Genomic DNA, 21,276 nt, shown 5'->3' on the forward strand with positions numbered 1-21,276 from the left:
TGTCTGTCCAGTTTGTTTAAATATTCCCTAACCTGGTCCACTTCCATGGAGGGTAAGTCTTCCTTGCTCCAGGCTTTCTCCCTCATGTCACGTGCTTGGAACTCCAAAAAGCAAATCCCACCAAAGAAAGATGGAGGAGAAGGCAGCATTCGGTACCTCAGCCTTTTCCATGTCCCTTGTCACCAAGTCCCCTGCCCCATTCAGCATCACACTCACATTTTCCCCCATCTTGCCTTGGCAGCTGACATACCTGTAGAAGTCCTTCTTGTTGCCCTTTACAGCCCTCACCAGATTCAACCCCAGGTGGGCTTCAGCTTTCCTAACTGTGTCACTGCATGTTTGGTCAGTGCCCCTATATTTCTGCTGGGGTCATCGGACCCTGCTGCCAGCTGTTGCATGTGTCCTTTTTTATGTTTGAGTTTAGTCAGGAGCTCATTGTTCATCTATGCAAGCTAACTGCCACCTTCACTTGATTTTCTGCTTGTCTGGATAGACAACTATTGAGGGTGGAGGAGATGGTCTTACAGAATCAACCAGCTTTCCTGGAACCCTGGAGACCTCCCATGGCATTCTTCCAAGCAGACCCCTCAGACCCCTCAATAGTGAAATTTTGCTCTCCTGAGGCCCAGAGCTGTGATCCTGCTTTTTGCCTTATTCCCTTTTTGCAGCATCCTGAACTCCACCATCTCATGATCACTGTAGCCAGGGCTGCACCCAACATTCACATCCCCGACTGGTTCTTCCTTGTTTATATCAGTACGAGGCCCAGCAGAACTCCCCTTATCAGCTCCTTGATTACCTGTATCACGAAGTTATCATCAATGCACTCTGGAAACCTCCTGTATTGCTCGTGCCCTCCTGTGTTGCCCTCCACAGATAGCAGGTGGTTAAGATCCCTCATAAGGACCAGGGCCTGAGAACATGAGACTTCTTCCAGCTGTCTGAAGAAGGTTTCATCTACTTCTTGTCCCTGATCAGGTAGCTTATAGCAGACAGACACCAACTACAATATTGGTAGCTGTGGGCTGACACTGGACTTCCCACTAATCCTGACCCAAAAACTCTCACTTGGCTCCTCTCCCAACCCAAGGCAGAGCTCTGTGCATTTTCACTGCTCTCTCATATAAAGGGCATTTATATAGTCATGAGGAAGATCATACACTGGTAGAGTAGAGCTTCTGCTGGGTGGAGAGGTTTGTGGTGCTTTATCTAGTTGAAGCTAATGATGGCATATGCTTCCTTTTGTGAAAACATCCACAACCTTTCCGCAGGTTTAAACATTTACATATCGCGGCATTGCCAGAGATGATGTTCAAGACTTAGGTTAAGCTATCAAGTGTTGCTTCCACATACCTTGCCTGCTTGATTCCACTCCCATCCTGGGTTCTGTAACAGCTTCAGGAAAGCATCAGGTCCAGATCCATCTTGCTGTAAAAGAATCCTGTTTACTACCAGTTCATTTATCTTTTTGCTATTACTAGAATGTTCTTGATGTGCCATCCCAAGACCCCTTTGCTGTGCCTCTTCAAGGGCAAAAACTTTAATTCCTCCAATGTACAATGGGACTGACAAGTTTTCAGCTTCCCTTGATGCTTTCATTCATTCCAACAAAAAGCCTTCATTAGAGTGGGGAAAATATATTGATTTCTTGTCCAGCTTGATACACTCCAGGTTCAAGAAACCACAGAGAAGACTTGACTATACTAATTTTATAAACATGAACAAGAGGGGGCTGTTTGTCAGTAGGTTTAGGTATCTTACATTTGGGTTTCTCTCATGCTAAGTTTGCTGTACCTTGAAATTGCTCTGCCTCTCTGTTCATCTAGTTTTGACATTTAGTCACATAACATCTCTTTCCTCCATAGTTCAACAGCACAATGTAGAGAAACTGAAATATTCTTTCTTTTTTCTTCCTTTCTCTTGCCTTTCATTTCCAGATCTCCTCGCCATCACTTTGCTTAATTATCCCTTGCTCTTAAATCTGCAAAAAATATCTTTTGTACTGCTCTTATTTTTTCTCTTATTCCTGAAACATTTCCTAATGTTTTTAATTTGATGTAAAATGTCTTGTCATTCCTTTCAGTGCAGAATGCCTTAAGTGTCATCTATTTCTGCTGTGCAGTTCTTTCTTTCTTCCTCTTCCTTTCATTTCCTTTACTACTTTCCTCTAGTTCTGTTTTTCTACTTACCACCACTATACTTCTAAATTCCTTTATTTCTGCCTTGCACAACTGTCCTTCCTTCCTTTAAATTGTTCTCTATTCTTTTAGAGATTGTTTTCCTACTATTAATCCTTTCTTTGCTATTGCATTCACACTGATTTTAAAGTGGCAAGAGCAAGCCATAGACATCTAGGAGGTTCTGCCTGCTCAAACACAGCACTCTTGTCCTCACCACTTCACTTCTAAGGCCTTTCATGCCACTCTGCATGTTTTTTGGTGTTTTGGTGGGTCTTTTTTTCTTCTTCTTTATGGCTTTATTAGCATAACGTTCCTAATCCTGCACTTCCTTTTTTTTTTACTTGTTCCCCTGTCACTCCTTGTGTTTTCTCCATTTGTCATTTGGGTCTTCTTTTCTTGTGCACTTCCTACTTGCTACCATGTATTTTGAATGGATGGCTACTTAGGTCTTCTTAGGTTTCCCTTTCATAAATTCTCTCCCTTTCTGTTTCACTTTTTTGCTTAGAGCAGGCAATGAGACTCTTCCTGTGTATTGGAAAGAACCAGTCCCAAAAGATCCTTGCCTTGCCCAGAAACAGGGCTTGCAGCTAGACTCTGAAAGGATGACAGTGTCTCTGGTGGGTTCCCTATATGATGTGTCACATCATGATGTGACACCGTATCCTCCAGGCTCAGTCCTCACTGTCCCCAAATGACAGCAACAGATAGATAAGGATGGTCCCAAAGCACCCTCTCTTGCTAATATGCATGTGTGTTGCTCTGCTCATTCTGTCTAGTTTAAAGTGAAATCCTTCCTGTAACAAACTTAACACCTGATCAGGGTCACTGCAGCTTAGGAGATGGTATACCATATTTTTCCAAAAATTGAACAGTGGGCAGAACCAGTCTGGCTGATCAGTCTTCTGCTTTGGCTAAGAGATACAGTATACATATACTGTTATATCTGAGTGTATGGTTGCATATTCGGGGGTGTGTACAAGTTTTGATGGCATTTACTGTTTGTTTAATGGACCATAACCGCTCTGAAGAAGCCATTATAGTCAGTTATGGATATCTGAACTTAAGCACTTATTGAAAAGTGGATTTCTTGACATGATGTATAGAATCATTAACTTCTACAATATAAATCCTTTGTACTGTCCTTAGCAAACCACTGAATCAGTCATCTGCTCTGAGCCAGTCTCTGGGCTATGGATATATGTTGTCATAGGAACTGCTTTTAAAGTTGCAGAGGAGAAAAACTGCCATGAAGCATCAAATTCTAACTATCAATAATATGAGCATCATAACTCCTTTCCAGTTAGTTAAGGGTCTTAGGTTATTTTTTAACTTTCCCTTAAAAATAATTATAATAAAGCTTTTGAGTTGTTTGAGCTAATAAAATACATGAACAGTTAATTTTTACTGATTTAGCACTGATAAAGTTTGTAGCTCTTTTTCTAAATGGAGGGAGATCTTCTGGTTTGTTTTTTTATTTCTGGTTTATCTTGACTATGTTATATGATTTTGAAGTAGTATCTGTACAACCCCAACACCTAAGGATCTCCCAACACTTCAGTAAGTAGCACAGTTTAGCAGCGTGTAAAATTCCTTCTGATGGCTTCCAAGCTGCTTCTTCACAGTAATAGTACATAGCCTTCAGTAAAGCCTTCATCCTGCAGCTTTAATCTGCATGATTCTCCTAGACCATGGGCTTCAGGGACACTGAAGACTGTTGCTTTTTTTGATCTTCACACTTTCGATCAAAGGGGTACTTTTTACTGTAGCCTTTCTTATGACCAAAAGGATTTTTAAATAATTTTCTTTTCTCCGTGTATAAATGTTCAGGGGCCATTGATATGGGCACTAAAGTACATATCTTCTTTAAGTTACACAAGTTTTCTCATAAAACTGGAGTTTCAGGAACAAACTTAAAACCAAATTATTTCCTATACACCAGATCTGTCTGGGATACAGTTAACTTTTTTTCATAGCAGCCCATAGGTGCTGTGTTTTGGATCTGTGGCTAAAACTGTTGATAACACATCAGTGACCCCCCCACCAATGTATGGGGGGCCAACCCAGTACAGTCATGAGACTCAGACTATGGGAAAGTCCATCCATCTTAGACAGAACTGAAAATCTCTTGCCACAGCATAATAAACAGTGTGTGACTTGAGTGCTCTCAATGCTGCATGTCGAATATTATATATCAGGAACATGTGTTGTATAGCTTTTTCCTATTACAGATTACATGATCACTCCTAGATGTGTTTGCTGTGGAGAGCTGAATGATTTACTACTTAATATCAGCTTTTTCTCTCTTGTTTTTAGCCCCTTGTGAAGCCAACACATTCTTTTGCCACAGTAATATGTGTATTAATAATACATTGGTCTGCAATGGACTCCAGAATTGTGTGTATCCTTGGGATGAAAACCACTGCAAAGGTAATGTGTAGAATTGGAAATGTCAATTTATTTAGACTGCATTGGATACAGCATATTATCCTTAGTTTCTTTTTAAGAATGTGCCATATGAGTCAAAGCTCAGAAAGAGTAATACGGGGAGAACATACATCAAGCAATAGAGAAAATGAAGAGAGGTGAAATACCAATGGATACTTTCCGTGTTTGCATTTGTTTTGCTTGGTGTTGATTTGTGTTGGTTATGTCTTTCTGGCAGGCTTTCTGATCACTTAGTTTCTGTTTCCCGTACAATCTAAAATGTAATTAAAAGTCATATTTTGGTTCCTTTGCCATAGTTACCTTTGTAGTGGAGTAACATATGGGTAGCAGGTGTCTTTTAGCTGCATGCCATGCCCATAATGGCCCAGATGGGCTAGAAAGCCAAGGTGAGATGGAAGTAACACTGTAAGAAAGCAACCAAATATACCTATAATCAAGTGAAATAGAAGAGCGAGAAACAAGCACAGGAAATAAGGCATAATGTCTATTTCATAGGTAGGGACTGATGTTCCTAACCAGGTGCTGACAATGGTTTCTAAATACTGCTCTGTGTTTCTGGAAAAAAAAAAAATAATCAGCATCTGCGTTGTCTTCAGGGAAAAGAGTGTAACTAACTTACATTGCCGGCTAGGGAGACAGTTCAGTTCCCTCCCTCCCCCCCTCACTACCAGAGATTTGTTCCTGGAAACATGGGATGTGCCAAATTTAGGAACCAATCAAGAAAAAATTCAGAACGAGGTGGATTAGCAGTCAGTTCATAAATCTGCTGAAGCCTGTAAAATCCTGACAAGCAGTGCAATAGGGTAAAACACAAATGAAAACATACTTCAAAAGAACACAGAAAAACTGTGGCATGGCATAACATTCTTCAAAGAAACTAAACATACAATTGGGAAATAATTATCTGTTCTCTACTTCTTCAGCACAGAGGAGAAGTGAAAACCTTCCCCAGTCTTTAATTTCCAGAATGATTTTCATCTTTCATTTGCCAAGTATCTTTTTATTGGGTCTTGTGCATTTATCCTCTCTTGTTTTTCTGACTAGTAATAGGAAGTTTGCTGATTCCAGCAAAAAGGTTGCTTGCTGCTGTGTTGCTTTTTCTAACTCTGCTGCTTCCCCAGAGTCTGTGTCAGTCAGTTAGAGAAACCCCAGGTGAATCTACAAGAGTAGGCAATTGGGAGTACTGAAAAGTTCATTTTTGGTATCTAGGAGATTATGAAGAGATGGATGTTATTGTCTTGGTGCCAATAACTTTCATTTCAAAGGCTTTTCATTAAGTCTTTTGATATGTTTTACATTGCCAGGAAAAATTACACTAAACTGGGTGTTGAAACTTAATCACAGTTGTCAAGTCTTGCCATGCCTCTGAGAGACTGATGCGAATGCTTTCAGCTTGGATTTCTACAAGGCTCAGTCACCGTCTCATGTGTCTGCAGCCATTTCAAAGCAAATCACAGAGAAATATACACAACAGTAGGGTGAAACTGCTTTTCTTTTCGTTATTTTATTGCATGTTTTCTGTTTTTCTTCATTCACAATGCTGAATTTGCTGGCTAACTTCCTAGAAGCCCCTGAGTAAAGGATAGTAGGTAGGATCAGCTTTTGGATTTTTATGGGTGTTTAGAAAGGTTGTGGTAATTAATAGGTCAGGAACAAAAGAAATAACTAGCACAGATATTTTTTTTCCTTTCGGAAACCTCAGTTTGAATAACTTTTCTATTTTCTCCCGATTTAGCTTTTTCATTGAATATTGTCAACAGTCCCTGTCAGCTCACAAATATTAGGACTTCATCAAAGTTCCCAACGCAAAGAAGAATTTATTTTAAAATCCTGTGAAGTCTTGCTCTTTCATTGGTCCTAATGTCCTAGTTGCATATATTTACTGGAAGAGACAGAAAATAATGAAGAGAACATCTGTAACAGTCTTGGGGGCTTTAGCAGGCAAATGGAGTTCAGAGGTGACACTAAAGCCATCTGCTTGTTATAGTGGTTGCTTTTTATAAAAAATGTAAATAATTCTCTCATTTCATTAAGCTTGTAATATACCCTGAATAAATCACTTTCCAAGTGAATAGGCACACAGAGGACTTGTGTGGTGTTTATTTGGCTTTCACAAATACCTGTTTTCTTCCTTTTCTCTTTTTGTCAGTGAGATTGATTAAGTGAACTCAGACACAGACTAGGCTCAGCTTTGCAGTAATCTGTGAACCCATCATGGTTGGTTTTATTCTTGAACTGCAATTAATGTTGTGCTTTTTTTTTTCTCCTGTCACACAGAAAAAAGAAAAGCTAACCTATTGGACCAACTTACCAATACCAGTGGGACTATAATTGGGGTGACTTCTTGCATTGTGATCATCCTCATTGTTATCTCTGTTATAGTACAGATCAAGCAGCCTCGTAAAAAATTTGTCCAAAGGAAAACAGACTTTGATCAAACAGTGTTCCAGGAGGTGTTTGAGCCTCCTCATTATGAGTTATGCACCCTCAGAGGGACAGGGCCTACAGCTGACCTTGCTGATGTTGCAGATGACTTTGAAAATTATCATAAACTGCGGAGATCATCTTCAAAATGCATTCATGACCATCACTGTGGATCACAAGTGTCTAGCATTAAGGGCAGCCGTAGTAACCTCAGCACAAGAGATGCTTCTGTCTTGACAGAAATACAACCCCAGCCTGTAAAACCACTCATTCAGCCCATGAACAGGAGAAATATCCTTGTCATGAAGCATAGCTACTCACAAGATGCTGCAGATGCGTGCGAGATAGACGAAATTGAAGAGGTACCAACCACAAGTCACAGGCTGTCCAGACATGATAAAGCTGTTCAGCGGTCAGTATCAATAGATTTTTGATGAAGACTATTGTGTAAGGACTTGATTGCCCAAACATATTCACTCTTTATTCAGTAAAGACATATTTTCTTTCTTCTTTATTTATTGCTTAGATTTCTGTTTCCTGATAGCACATACCATTATATTCTCTCTCTCTCTTCCTGTTTCCCTTTCTCTCATCTCTGCTCCTGTTTCCTGAAGGATCCTGTATCTCCGTTTTACTTTTCTACTTTATATCTTTCTTTTTCTTTTACTGTTTTACACATAGCAACATGCATACACACACAAGTCAACAGAGAACAGGTACAATTTTTAAAAACCAAAGAAGATTTTGTGTGACTCTAGTTTTTGAAAGAGCCACATACATGTGGTTTCCATGTAACTGAGGTGGCCTTGAGTATCATCCACTGTTGGTCTAACATCTCTAAATCAACACATCAATAAATAAAAAGTACATGTATCCATTTTGATGCATGGCATAATAATGAGAAAGACAATCCTGGGGTAAGGAAACCCCTTTTCTCATGAAACATTATCTTTTATATAATGAATGACAATATTTGCAAAACTTTACTGTATCTGTTCCATTATTAATCACAGTATCTTGGCTTGTCATATTAACATATATATATATATATTGATTAGAACATGAGACAGCATAGTGGATAGAGAATACTCATATATTTACATATAAGAATGTAGTTAAAAGGAATCTTTCTAATCAATAAAAAAGTCAAGCATGATATTTTTAATAAAAGAGCTATTTCTATTGTATATTGCACTTTGAATGACTGTAAATAGGAATGATTAAAAGTTTACAAGTAAAAGAAAAAGAAAAGCAGAAACATTTATGACCAATTTATTTGAAAAAGAACACAGAAACTTTTAATATATATTTGTGTTTTCTCTTGCATGCATTATTTATGCACTCTTGTGACTGTTTACATGCCCTCCATATTTTCTTTGCACATTAAGGCATTTCTGTCTCTTAAAAAGAATAAGTTATTTGATTATTTTAATCTAATTGCATGCCAATGTAAATTACTTCATGAATATTGATCATATATTCAAGATGTACTGTTTATTAAGTATCTATATGCATATATTTCTTTTTTTCTATGCAAACATTATTATTTTGAATGAAATAGCCATAACATTCCAGGTTCTGCCTCATTGGGTCTCTAAGCAAACATGAGTCTGAGTACAACACAACTAGGGTCTAAGGGACAAACTTGAGGTAAGTAAACATATCTATACGACAATTGAACCATCTGTTGCTTTCCATTTTATTTGTTATACTGCTAAAATGCATGTTAGTTCTCAAGTTGTATGTCACCTTGTATGGAGAGAGCCAGGTATGAATACTGAGAAAACTGAAAGACAGATGACCACGTTAGTATTGTAAACTAAGCAAAAGCTATTAATTCCTTATTCTCAACAGCACTATAATCATTCCCTAGCTAAATATAATCTTCATTCCAAACACATTATAAAGACAGATGCTTTGCATGGCTCTGGTGTTTCATTTATTTTTTTATTTACGAAAATAAAATTTAGAGTCCCAGCATGTGAAATAGTATGTAAAACTTGGCGATCTAACCGAAGCCAGGAAAATGTGGAACTATCTGTTTTCAGTTCATTTTATTCATTCAACTTTGTGAAGTGTCGGGGGAAGGGTATGTGGTAGTACTGATAAATTTAGAGATTCTGTAGTACTAATGTTAATGTTTGCAAATTAAACTTCCTTTTTTGAGTCTTTTCCTAGGCTTTTCATTTTGTATAATTTGTTATCAACACTTAATCTCAATAAACATAATCTCAGATGTTTATAATGTAGTTATAGATAGTTGCTAGTCTGTCAATTTATATATGTATATGTGTGTGTATATATATATATAAACATAGATGTGTATATACATGTTTATATGTGTATATATGTATACAGCAATTTTACTGGGAAAGAATCCATCAATGCTTTTATTGCTCCTAGATAGTTTAGGTCAATATTTTTCTGTATTTTTCCTCATAGAAAGAGCATATTTTAACTTTGGTTTACTTTCAGACAACTATTCATGCAATCATGCAAACTCTGAATGGAAAAATCTATAGTGAATTATTTCAGCTGTCTGAAAGAGAGAGTGGACATGTTTCCAATTTCATTTCATTGCCTTTATCCAAACCTAAGAAGTACAGACATATCTTACTTCCTTAGCAAGACATTCCCATTGCACAATAATGTTTCTTTTGTAATTTGGTTGCCGGCCACCAAGTGCTCCTTAGTTTTTAAATACATTTGGAGATTTGCTGCAAACTTGAAGAAGAAATTAGTTCCTAACTGAGATCGTCCTTTTTTTGTTTTTGTTTTTTTTTTTTTTTTAATCTTAGTTTTATTTCAGTTGATATGTTTTATGTCTGTTATTTACTTGTATGTTGTGTGATATGTGGAAGAAGATTTACATTGAACTTTTGTTATATGTACGTTGTTTTCATTATATAGACTGCTTGAGAATAGTGCGCTCCTGGGTGATTTTGAACATGCTACAATGAAATGTGAAACTATCGTCCTTGGAAACACCAGCTAGAGGTTTTATGGACTCTGACCAGCTATTCTCATATCATGACAAAATTCAGCAAACAGTGTTGAGTAAAATTACTAGAAGGCAATAAGACTTTGGTTATTATGCTTATCGGTCATTTCTCTTTTTCTTTTTCTCTCTTCTTTTGTTGCAAGTTAAATTCCCAATTTCAGGAACAATTTATTGAAATCAGGTATTTAGCCATTCATAATCACTTCAATAGAAATGTTTGTTGGATAAGCATCTAGCAATATGACTGAATTTGACATTAAGAAAATAATCTGCATGTATGTTACTGAATATTTGAGTTGGCAAAAATCCCTTTCTTAGATACATTGTAAAAAGCATGCTTTCACAATTATTGCTGTTACTGTTCCATTTCTGTGTCATATGCTTGCTACTTGTAACTTTTTATATAAAGATACATAAAACAATGTATAATAATTTCTTACCTTGAGTTTAATGGCAATGTTTTCTTTTACTAAATTTATAAATCTTGTGTAATTCGGAAGATCAAGCTCAAAATGTAGCTTCTAGGAACTTGAAACCCAGATACATCAGAGAATCAGCTCTCTCTCATCCCTCACTTACTGAAAAGCAAAATACATTATTTTTTAAAAAAGTAAATGAATTTGTAATACATAAAAAGTTGATCACGTAATTTCAGTTTAAAAGGTTTATGATAACCTTTGTGTTCAATTCTCTACTTTTAACTAATTTATTTCCATGGCAATTATTAGGAAGTTTGCTTCAGTGTAGCAGAGTAGCAGATTTTTATCAGTTATACAAATGTTATGGCTGGGCTCCAATTTTAGAGATACAGATATAAACCGCTTCCTTATGCAAGATAAAACGATATTGATAATGCAAGTTATAAACACTAGTAACCAACACCTAGGTCAAACTTGAGAGGGTAAGTTATTAAGGAATTATTGTAGGTTGAAAAGCCACAATTATGTAAAGTTCAAACCTCCCTCATTTAAGAACTCAATAATCATGCAGAAAATCACAGTTTCATTACCTATTTAAAGTCTTATCTTCCAAATTCTGTTTCAAAACAAATCCCAGTTCCTTCTTAAACATAGTGTCATTCATGATTGTTAGGTTTTTCTGTATAAAAATTCTGCTGAAAAAGTGGGAAGAATTCCATGGATCTTCCCAAAGTATAAATAAATGGGAAAAGAGAAAACCTGAAAGACAGACATAAAAAATAAGGTGATCTATATCAGCTATTTAAATATATAGTACATAATTTACATAATTAAAAATACAGGAAATCTGGTTTCTACAAAACAATTTCTACAAATGTGATTTAGGAATGACATGAGGAGAAGAAGGGTTTCAGGTATTTGCCTCCTTTTTTGTACACTGTATTTGCAATGTATTTTACATAATTTGATTTTAGCTTGATTAATTTGTTTGTTATCACATACTAGCTGCAAGAACCAGTCCTCCATCCTCTGCAGTCATTGAGCGTCATTGAGTTGTCTTTCAGTTACATGGATTTTTAGCATGCACTAATAGTTCATTTCCAGATCAGTATCTCCTTCCTAAGTTCATATACTTTATCACTGTTTTTCTTCCTTAATCTTTCCAGGTCCTATCTTGTGATCCTTCCTTAAGTATATTATGTTATTTACCACATCCATGCTTAAAATGGATGCATCCATGCATCCATTATAAAATCAAGGAAGAATGAAAGACTTGCTAAAAGAAATGCATATACATGCACACACATTTATGTATATTTATAAACATTTACTAATGGAGGTAGTATATTAATAAATATATAAGGAGAAATCTGAATATGTGAATTTAGCTTTGAATTAATTATATTGGTCACCTAGAAAAATGCTGAAGCCTTGGATTTTAAAGTTGCTATGTAAGTGCCTAAATCCCACTGAAACGTAGAGTTGGTCTAGTCCCTCCTAGACAAGGACACAATGAAATCTATTTTATGTTTTTTCCAGTGAAGCGTTGACTGAGAGAACTTAACTGGAGAAGACATGGGTATTAGTAATTATGTTGCATGCACATCCTTGCTTTCTTAAAAATACCCTAACTGCATCAGGTAACATAAGTGAGAAACATGAAAACCTGTGTAAATAAAGCAGGTCAAACAAAGTGAAAATGGTAATGCTTACTTGGTCTTGGAAACTCCTTTAGAAACATGTTGTCTAACAGCTAGGTATACCCTTAAACAAAAACACCATTGTAAGTGACAAAATATGTGTATACTGGGGGAACAGGGTCGAATTATAAAATTAAAAAATAAACAACAATAAATTCAAACCCAATTAAAATATTATAATTGAAATATTTAAGTAATTATATTCTGTATATAGTCAATGTAAATAATAGCCTAGTCCACTATACTGCAAACAGTAAAGATTAACTTTTGTTTGGTATCACAAAATAGTAGGATATCATAATGTGATCTATAAAACTCAAAATATTAAAATAAAAGGGGTTGTTGCTGAAAATAAACAGTTTGCCTTTCCTATGAGTATTTTTTATTATTATGAAGCCACTTTTTTAGAAACAGAAAGCAATTCAAGCAAGCTAGTTCAAACAGACAGTCTAGTTTAAGCAACTTCAAGTTCACACAAGTTTAATTAGCTATAAAGAGAATACTCAAAACTGGTATTTGACCACATATTATAAGTGAAATTTAACCTATTCTATTACACTTTTTCCATTTTATGGAAAAAAGGTTTGGCTTGTTAAATTAACACAGCTACATGTATTCTGTGTAACAACTTAGTAAATTACCACGGATTAGCTCAGCTGGTAGTGTTACCTTCATGCATTTTACCTCATGTTTGCCTTAAGCTAAAACTACGAATGGTAGTTATTAGACCATTTTTTGGTTTGACTGTTGCAATGTGTGTGATGTATAGCCATGTTGGCAGTATGCTTATTTCTTACATGTTTTTTAAAGATGAGTTTTTGTTATCACAGTGCATTGCCATATTGTTCATAGTTTTGCTTTTTTTTTTCCTTTTTCCCATTGCTGTAGTGTTATGTATATACTTTTCTTTTTAGATGATAGTGTGAACAACCACTCCCAATAATTTTTCTCTGCTCCAGGAAATACAGCCTTTTGTTTGTGAAGTCTTCTCTGCAACATCATTTAAAAATCTCAGGAAGTCCATTTCGTAAACCATCCCAGTGTAAACCTCTTATATCTTCCCAATTCTAAGAACAGCTCAAAAGGGGAAAAAAAAAAGGCTCTGAGAAATGTTAGTACCTTATCCTTATATTTTTCTCTATTTTTATGCTGGGGATACTCTCTTGAACCTAGCAGTGATGTAGCCAATGGGAGGGAATAAGATAAAGTAGAAAGGTTTCCTGCTCAAAAGAAATAGCTAGCACCAAAAAAAAAAAAAAAAAAGCAGACAAAGAAAAGAAACAGAGAAAGTTATGCTAATTAAGAGAAGAGTATGAAGGACTGTTGCTCATACCCATTCACAAATTTACAGACACGTTTAGGACAGATAAATTCCTTAGGCAGCAAATAAAAAGGTACTGTCCATGTCAAACTCCAAAACACAGCTGTAATAACTATGCTTTAGAGAACACTGTCCTGCAAAGAAGTTGGCCTTTTGAGTTTTCTTGTCTTCCACTTTATGTGCAATCTCCCTGCTACCACAAAGATATTCCAGCTGAGGGAGCACAGCTGAAGAGCTAAATGATACAAAGGATGAAAACCACAGCATTCAAAACACTTTTTAACACACAAGTCCGTATCTGATCTGGAAGTCTCTTATCTCCTCACTCCTGACTCAACATTTGATGTGAAGTTGTGGACTCATGGCTCCACTGCTTTTCCTCATCATCACCTTAGCATCACCTCTCTTTACTCTTTGATGATCATTTTACATCGCTGCTGCCTTTCATTTCTGTCCACAGTGAGCTTAGTTCTGTTCCCTTCTCTCCTCCAAAATCACCAAAAATGCTGAAATGCTATCTATCAGCTCACTGACCTTGTGTTACCCTTGCACCCACCTGGCTCTTTCCCATCTATCACTTCAGAGCCATCTTAACCTTACCTTGCCTATAAACAGCAAAATGAAAACATGTGATTGCAGCATATGTTAATTATCTTTAATTTATGCAGCACAAGAAAAGCTATGAAGATGCATTGGAATGGACTGCAGTATGGGCTTATTAGGGATACAGGATTTGTATTGTAATGACTGTGCATCAGTGTTGTCTGGGCCATCTACCTCTGGGTTGGCATGCCTGCTCCTGCTATATTCATACCTTAATGTGGCACAAAGAGAAACTCGTCTCCACCCCTTTTCTTCTCCCAGTGATACCTGCACCACTGTCAAACCAAGTTTTGTTTCAAGCACTTCTATGTTTTCTCCTGTGCTGTATTTGTATCAGTATGTCCCTCCACACAACATAAATCCCTGTCCTAGCCTCCTTCACGTGCCTATTAAAACACATTTGAGCTGCATAGCCTGGCAAAAACGTGCCAGTGGTGTGTCAGAGCTATCATCAGCAAGGTAAGAACATCAGCTACCATCAGGAGAAGCAGGAGCTGCTGCTTCCTTCCGTTTTCTTTCCCAGGAAAAGGAGTCGTGCTGATCCGCAATCTCCCAACAAGGTCACTATGGGGAAAAAAGGGAAGCTGCCATCCCCTTCAAGCAACAAACCATAACTAGGAGTAGAGAGACAATCTAAGCAGCCCATGATAAAAAATGGAAAGAAGGAGATGCTCAGATTTCATTACCAAAGTAACAGGCCTGACCAACACTGTGCAGCAGCATTGCACCTCTTCATTCTCAGATAAGGGAAGACTGAAGTGCAAACCTTCTTTTTCCCAGGGAGGATACCACAACTGTGAGTACCGATTCTGTTCAGGGCTCTGGAAGGATTTAGCAGCTGCTTGTGTGAATGTGGGCAGACAAGGACTTACTGGGCCTATAGGGGCAATCTTGTGCTGCTACATGCAGCGGACAGCTCTGCAATATCTAGTTACTTAGACCTTTTAAGTTTGCCATTCTTCGGTCTGTCCTCCTCAGCTCCATTGAGAGACATAGTAAACGCACTCAACTACTTCTAAAATGGTGGCTTCATTGGAAAGACGTTACTTGACATTTAATTGAATTAGATGTGAAAAGCATCCATGGCACTTGCTGCAGTTATTGTAAAAAAAAAAAAAAAAAAAAAAAGGGGTTTTTTGCACAGACCCTAGATACATATATCTGGTTAAATGAACCATTCAGCTGCATCAACTGCATCAGTAAATGAAGACACCTCCCACCTGAGGTTTTGCTAATAAAACTGCAGGGCCTGATTCATGCTCTGTTCACATCATCCCTCTAGATCCTGGTTTTTTTTGAGTATAGGGAAAATTTTAATTAGGAAAAATCAGTTTGTTGAAAGTGAATGGCTTTCACCATCTTTAGTGAAGCACAGATTACAGTTTACATTGGGGAAAGAGAGCATTTCTCATTTCTTGCTTAGTGCTAGATGGGTTTTCAACATCAGTGAAAACATGTGTGAGCTGCTCTTTCCCTTCATTTGACAAATCAGTGATTCAAAGCAAACTTAATGCTCTATACTTAACTGACCCATGTAAGTTAGAAAAGGAAGTAAAACAATGAAAGAGAACACCAGAAATCTGAAGTAAGCATATTTTCCAAATGATCAATGCAGCAATAATATTTTTAAGTGTTACAAGACTAACAGCTGAACACTTGGTTACTCTACAAACCCAATCCTAACCCCCATTTTTGTAACAAATTTCATACTGTCATAAAATGGAGCTCAGCTGAGGAATGCAAATAATTTTATATTTGTATACCAGTTTAAAATTATAAATCTAACATTTAAAAATCTGTAACAAGGAGCTGATATCCTTTATTTTTGGGACAGACACTTTAAATACAACTGATTTTGCTGGCCAGAAAGAATTATTGTCTCCTCTTTTTCAGAGCCAAGTCTGCATTTTGACTTTTCCTTGCCAAATGGACAAAATTTTTAATGCCTTTCCAACTTTTTCACTCCCACATTCTACTGACTGTTTTGGTGTAGAAAACACCCATGAGGTGGTTTTGTTTCATATTCTGAGCATATCTGGCACCTCTTTAGTAATGAAACAGTATATTACAGCTTTGCCTGCAGGAGGAATTTCTTCAACTCTTATCTAAGTTGCATGGCAAAGATCCAGGCCCAGAGACTTTTGCTGTCATATGAGAGTAACTTTAGTGACATAAAGGATCTTTTTAACTTCTGGTGTGTTGGTGGAAAGTCTACACCACTCTAGGCAAATATTGAGCATTAGTTAGCTAGTAATAACTTAAATTATTAGAAATAATATGAATACGGCATCTCCATTTGTTAATATTGCCATCACATTGGTGATTGAAAAAGAGAGTGATATTAACATGGAAAACCTTCAGTTCATAGCAGAAGGGAGCAAAGATAATGTGACATTATTATTATATATGCTAGGGTTTTCAGATCTGTGATGATTCTCCTTAAATTCAGCTAGAATTCTTAGTTTTACTCCTCCTCCCCTTTTTGTAATGCAAACTTTGTACTCTGTATACGTCTATCAGATGAACATCTTTTTTGCAATTCAGTAGCTTATCTTGGTGGGGACTCAAAAGGAAAAAAATATTTGCTATGATAACATATAATATACAGCTTTTTAAAAAAAGGCTACCAGATGTCATTAGAGTTTAGCTGAATCACTTAATATGCTGCTGGAAAATGATTAGATCCAAGATGCATAAAAATAAAAATAGGAAAGTGCTCTGGAAGCTCTGCATGATTTTAGTTCTCTAAGATTTTATTATTCAACTGGCTTTGATCAAAAGACAGAAATCTCAACAGGCATAAACTTTTATGGAAATCTCAACAGGGACATAAACTTTAGATAGCATAAAGTTTTAAACACACATCTGTTTGGAGTATATAGAGAAAAGAAAGGGAACATTTAGGAACTTTTTAATGGTTTGAGAAAATGAGTGGTTCTTCTATATCAGAATTAGCCAAACAGACTTTGCGCAGGCTCCTTTCTGTAGAATCTGTGCATCATGATGAACAAAACATTTAAATAGGAGGTATAAAATGCAGTCTTTAAGAAGCAACAGAAGTAGATCATGGTAGCAAAAGTATGTAGAAGTATGGTGTGCGATTCTGAACCTAGTAAATACTACCCTGAAATACTGCAAAACTTAACATCCTTTGTTTTCCTTACTATAAGGCATATGGTTTCAAGCTGCTACATACCAAGGGCATAATATCCAGTGAAGTCACTAAGAAACTTCTTTTCATACCGAGGCTTTTATCTAGTTCCTGAATCAGGATCTTGTCATCCAGTCTGTAAGGACAGGCTCACCACCCTCTGTTGCTGATGATGCTAAATGGGCTGATTATTCAGAGGTGATGCTCTTTGTGACAGACCTGTTGTCATTCTTGTTAGCACTGAAATCCCACCTTCAGCTATGATGGTAATAACAGAAGTTAGTGGGTGATGGAGAACTTGGTCTAGTTAAGCCTTAACTATATACCTATACCGACTGTATCTGTCTCCATATTTTAGCAGTCAAAGTAGAAATAAAGAGGTAGCTAATTTAATTTAAAATACATCCTATCACTCTGGATTTTCTGTAGCATTCTTGAGACATGTTCATTGATAAACACCTATCTGAAGAATTTTTTGTTGAACACCATGGCTCAGACAACATTTAGCTTGAGCATGAAGGTCTGAAGATCTAAATTTTTGTATCCTCCCTTCCCCCTCCCTCCCCAACATTTATTAACATTTTAAAGTTCTCCAAGCCTCTCAGGAACTGTTATCCAGTTTGGAGCCGACTTTTGTCAGTGATGAGTACCAGCCGGATCAAAAGAAAGAAGATCTTTGCATCTGAAGATTGCTAATATATTTTCTCAATGTAAAGAACAACCTGAGTACTATAGCCACATGGATCCTTCTACTGTTAGGGGAGAGACAAAACTTAAAGTTCCAGCTAGCTAGATTTATGCCATAGCTGTATTTTTGCCATGTGAAAACAGTCCTTATTATCCTCAGTTTCAAAGTACATACAAGAGAAAGTGGAAAGTGAAGGAGGCTGCTAAGAAAAAAAACATCCAAAACCCCAACAGTGGTAAGTAAATAATCATCGTACACTTGTGCATAAAATTAATGTACAGCATACCATGGAGTGGAGCCATTTCTGTTCCTTTTGGACAATTTGAAAATCCTCTAATGAGTTGATGTGGTTTGTTTTTAGACATGGATCAGGCATTGTCTGCTAACATTTTAGTTACGTTTGTTTCATCTAGTTCTAAGAATTACGAACTCTCTACATTCCGAAACACTTTTGAAAGCTGTTAGCCAGACAGTTTAAACACCTTCCTCTGCTCTATGTATTCTACAGATCATTTAGAAACAGGTACTATGCTATGGAACTCCTGTTGAGCGTGGCAAAACATTGCATAGCTATGCCATCTAGCCAGTTGTCCTGGTTTCAGCTGGGATAGAGTTAACTGTCTTCCTAGTAGCTGGTACAGTGCTGTGTTTTGAGTTCAGTATGTGAAGAATGTTGATAACACTGATGGTTTCAGTTGTTGCTCAGTAGTGTTTAGACTATAGTCAAGGATTTTTCAGCTTCTCATGCCCAGCCAGGGCACCTGACCCAAACTGGCCAACAGTGTATTCCATACCATGGGACGTCCCATCTAGTTTAGGAACTGGGAAGTGGGGGGCAGGGATTTGCCGCTCGGGGACTGGCGGGGTGTCGGTCGGCGGGTGGTGAGCAACTGCCCTGCGCATCATTTGTACATTTCAATCCTTTTATTACTACTGTTGTCATTTTATTAGTGTTATCATTATCATTCTTAGTTTCTTCTTTTCTGTTCTATTAAACCGTTCTTATCTCAATCCAGGAGTTTTATTTCTTTTCCTGATTTTCTCCCCCATCCCACTGGATGGGGGGGGAGTGAGTGAGTGGCTGCGTGGTGCTTAGTTGCTGGCTGGGGTTAAACCACGATACCAGTACTGTTATCATAGTGCATTGTTTGAAAAATGGGGAAAAATGCAATGATGTAATACAAGGTCACATTCAAAGACCCAATCCACAGAACCATGGAAAAGGACCTTTTAGTAAAAAGGCAGTGCAGAGTTACTTCTGAGGAGCTTGAATTTGTCCTTTTTTGTACACTGATGTCTAAAATGATAACAAGCATTGTGAAGGAGAAAGGGAGAACAAAAGCACAATCCAGATTTTTTTCTTTCATGATAATAGTAATGCTTATCTCTACATCTACTGCTTGGGCGATGTATTGTTTGGAGAGAACTCTGTGCTGATACAGGCTTTCAATCATAACATGTAACGCTGATGCTTATGCAAGCCTTCCCCTAGCTTGTTATTGAAGTTTTATAAAATTCATAAATCCAATAAACATGATATGAGAATATTATAGCATTTTGCCTTTGCTGTTTTCAACAGGAAATATATTCTAGATTAAAACTTTGCAGGAAGCTCAAGTTTGAACAAAAGTCATGAATCTCTCCTTTCCTCCCAGTCATGCATATAGTAGAGTTTAACACAGACTAATTTGTAAAAATGTGGTGCATATGCTGACATATGCAATCAATTTTCTGATATGGCATGCTTTTCATCACTTAGTATGCATATCTCCCAGGTACGCGGATACTCCATTATGGACACAAGAGCTTATATGTCCCCAGATAGCAATAAGCAGTCATTAGATTGCTGAAAACTGCAAATGTGCCCAAGCTAATGCTGCAAGTATTTGGACTGATATTGCACAAAGAAGTTGGACAGAGAAATACAGAGGAAGGCTTTCATCCATTTCCAGAATAATTCATGCTTGGCATTACAAAATGTATTTCAATTGCTATGATTATGAACATAAATTAAAAAGATTTATCAGTTTGCTTTCTGAAGATGCTGGTAGTATTTTATTCTGGGGGAAAAAAAGATGCAGCTAAAATGTCATGATGCCTAGAAAACATCTGTTCTACCAGATCATGACTAAAGAAACTCCACGCTTACTTTATTTGTGTTTTGTTATTGGGGTTTATGTCTTTCAATCACTCTTAATGAATGTTAAAAGCTGTTTAGTCAAAGGTACATAATGTCTCAAAGCTGAATCTTGCTTCAAGATCTTGGATGGGTTGGACCCTTACTAGGATAAATACAGCAGAAGCCAAAGGGAACAATGGGTACTTGGCATTTCCACAAGCCTGTGCCACTGCAGGGAGAGTAGGGAAGGAAACAGCCTTCTCTAAAAAACGTCTAAAGGTTCGTTGGACTCCTTAACCTTATTGTACATCAGAAACCAAAGCACTGTAAATAAAGCCCCTCTTCTGTAAAAGAAGTACTTCTTTTGCTGCCGTCAAAAAGAATATGAGAGGCAGATTCAAGCTGTCTGAAATTCTTCTAATTTATTACTAGGTGATTGTTCATCTGCATCGGTTTTCATGAAATAGAATTGGTTTCCTTCTGAAACTGATCTGGGAGGTTTCAAGCTTAGTCTCCCACATGAAAGAAAATGGCCTCCAACCACTGGGCCAAGGACTTGGACTCTTCCTTACTCCTCTCCTTTCAGTTTCCCTCTTGTTTTAATGAATGGTGGTCTTTAAACAGAAAAGGAATAGTTCTCACAAGAGTAATTTATCAGAGAACTATGCAAGAACAGCTAGAGTGTTGCACTTGCAGGTGGTTAGTTTTGGAATTATTTTCATTAAGTTACTTGAATTCTTAGCTTTAGGTAACACTATCTGAAACCTTCCAGTTGAAGGGAGGCCCTGATATTGCATCTGTCTTTCCATATTTCAGTTCTGCTATTCCAGGAGAATTTGGAAGCTCGTGCTTCTGAGGGCTGGAAGAGAATCCCTGCAGAAGAAGGGCTGCTCCCCAATAGATGCCTTAGATAGCAGAGTCTCCCTTCATCTCAACTCAGTGACCAAGGTCAAAGAGGTGGCAAGAACCAGTAGCAGCTGGAGGAATGAGGCTCTGAGATGGCGTTGTTGGCAAAGGGAAATGGAGGTCTTTTTCTGGTCTATTATTACTGCTCTTTCACCAGTAAGAACTGATAAGTCATCTTGAAACCAGTAAAAGGGAGTGAAGGTTTCTTTGGGCAGTTCTTCCTCATGCGATCTTACACTTTATGTGAACTTACAGCAAGTGCTGAGTGGCAGAGGAGACTATAATAAGCACAAGGGGTGTGCCTTTTTCCCTCAGTTAA

At 37.2% G+C, this 21,276-nt stretch overlaps 1 protein-coding gene across 6 annotated transcripts in view; it reads left to right on the forward strand.

Moving 5' to 3' along the window:
- The window catches only part of NETO1 (neuropilin and tolloid like 1), a 70,369-nt gene extending 57,844 nt beyond the window's left edge, over positions 1-12,525 (forward strand). Inside the window, exons 8-11 of one of the 6 annotated variants that reach the window (XR_011323934.1) lie at positions 4,494-4,607; positions 6,903-7,461; positions 8,611-8,699; positions 9,960-12,525. Coding sequence is in view for 5 of the 6 variants with exons in the window: in XM_069778866.1 (XP_069634967.1) it covers positions 4,494-4,607; positions 6,903-7,461; positions 8,625-8,685 (734 nt within the window). In the remaining variant the exon portion in view is untranslated. Of the gene's footprint in view, positions 1-4,493; positions 4,608-6,360; positions 6,874-6,902; positions 7,462-8,610 lie in introns of those variants that run through there. The other 5 variants (XM_069778866.1, XM_069778869.1, XM_069778867.1 and 2 more) reach the window with 5 other exon arrangements.
- Positions 12,526-21,276: the final 8,751 nt, after the last annotated feature.

The sequence above is a fragment of the Haliaeetus albicilla genome, chromosome 3, assembly GCF_947461875.1.
Source record: "Haliaeetus albicilla chromosome 3, bHalAlb1.1, whole genome shotgun sequence".
Taxonomy (NCBI): Eukaryota; Metazoa; Chordata; class Aves; order Accipitriformes; family Accipitridae; genus Haliaeetus; species Haliaeetus albicilla.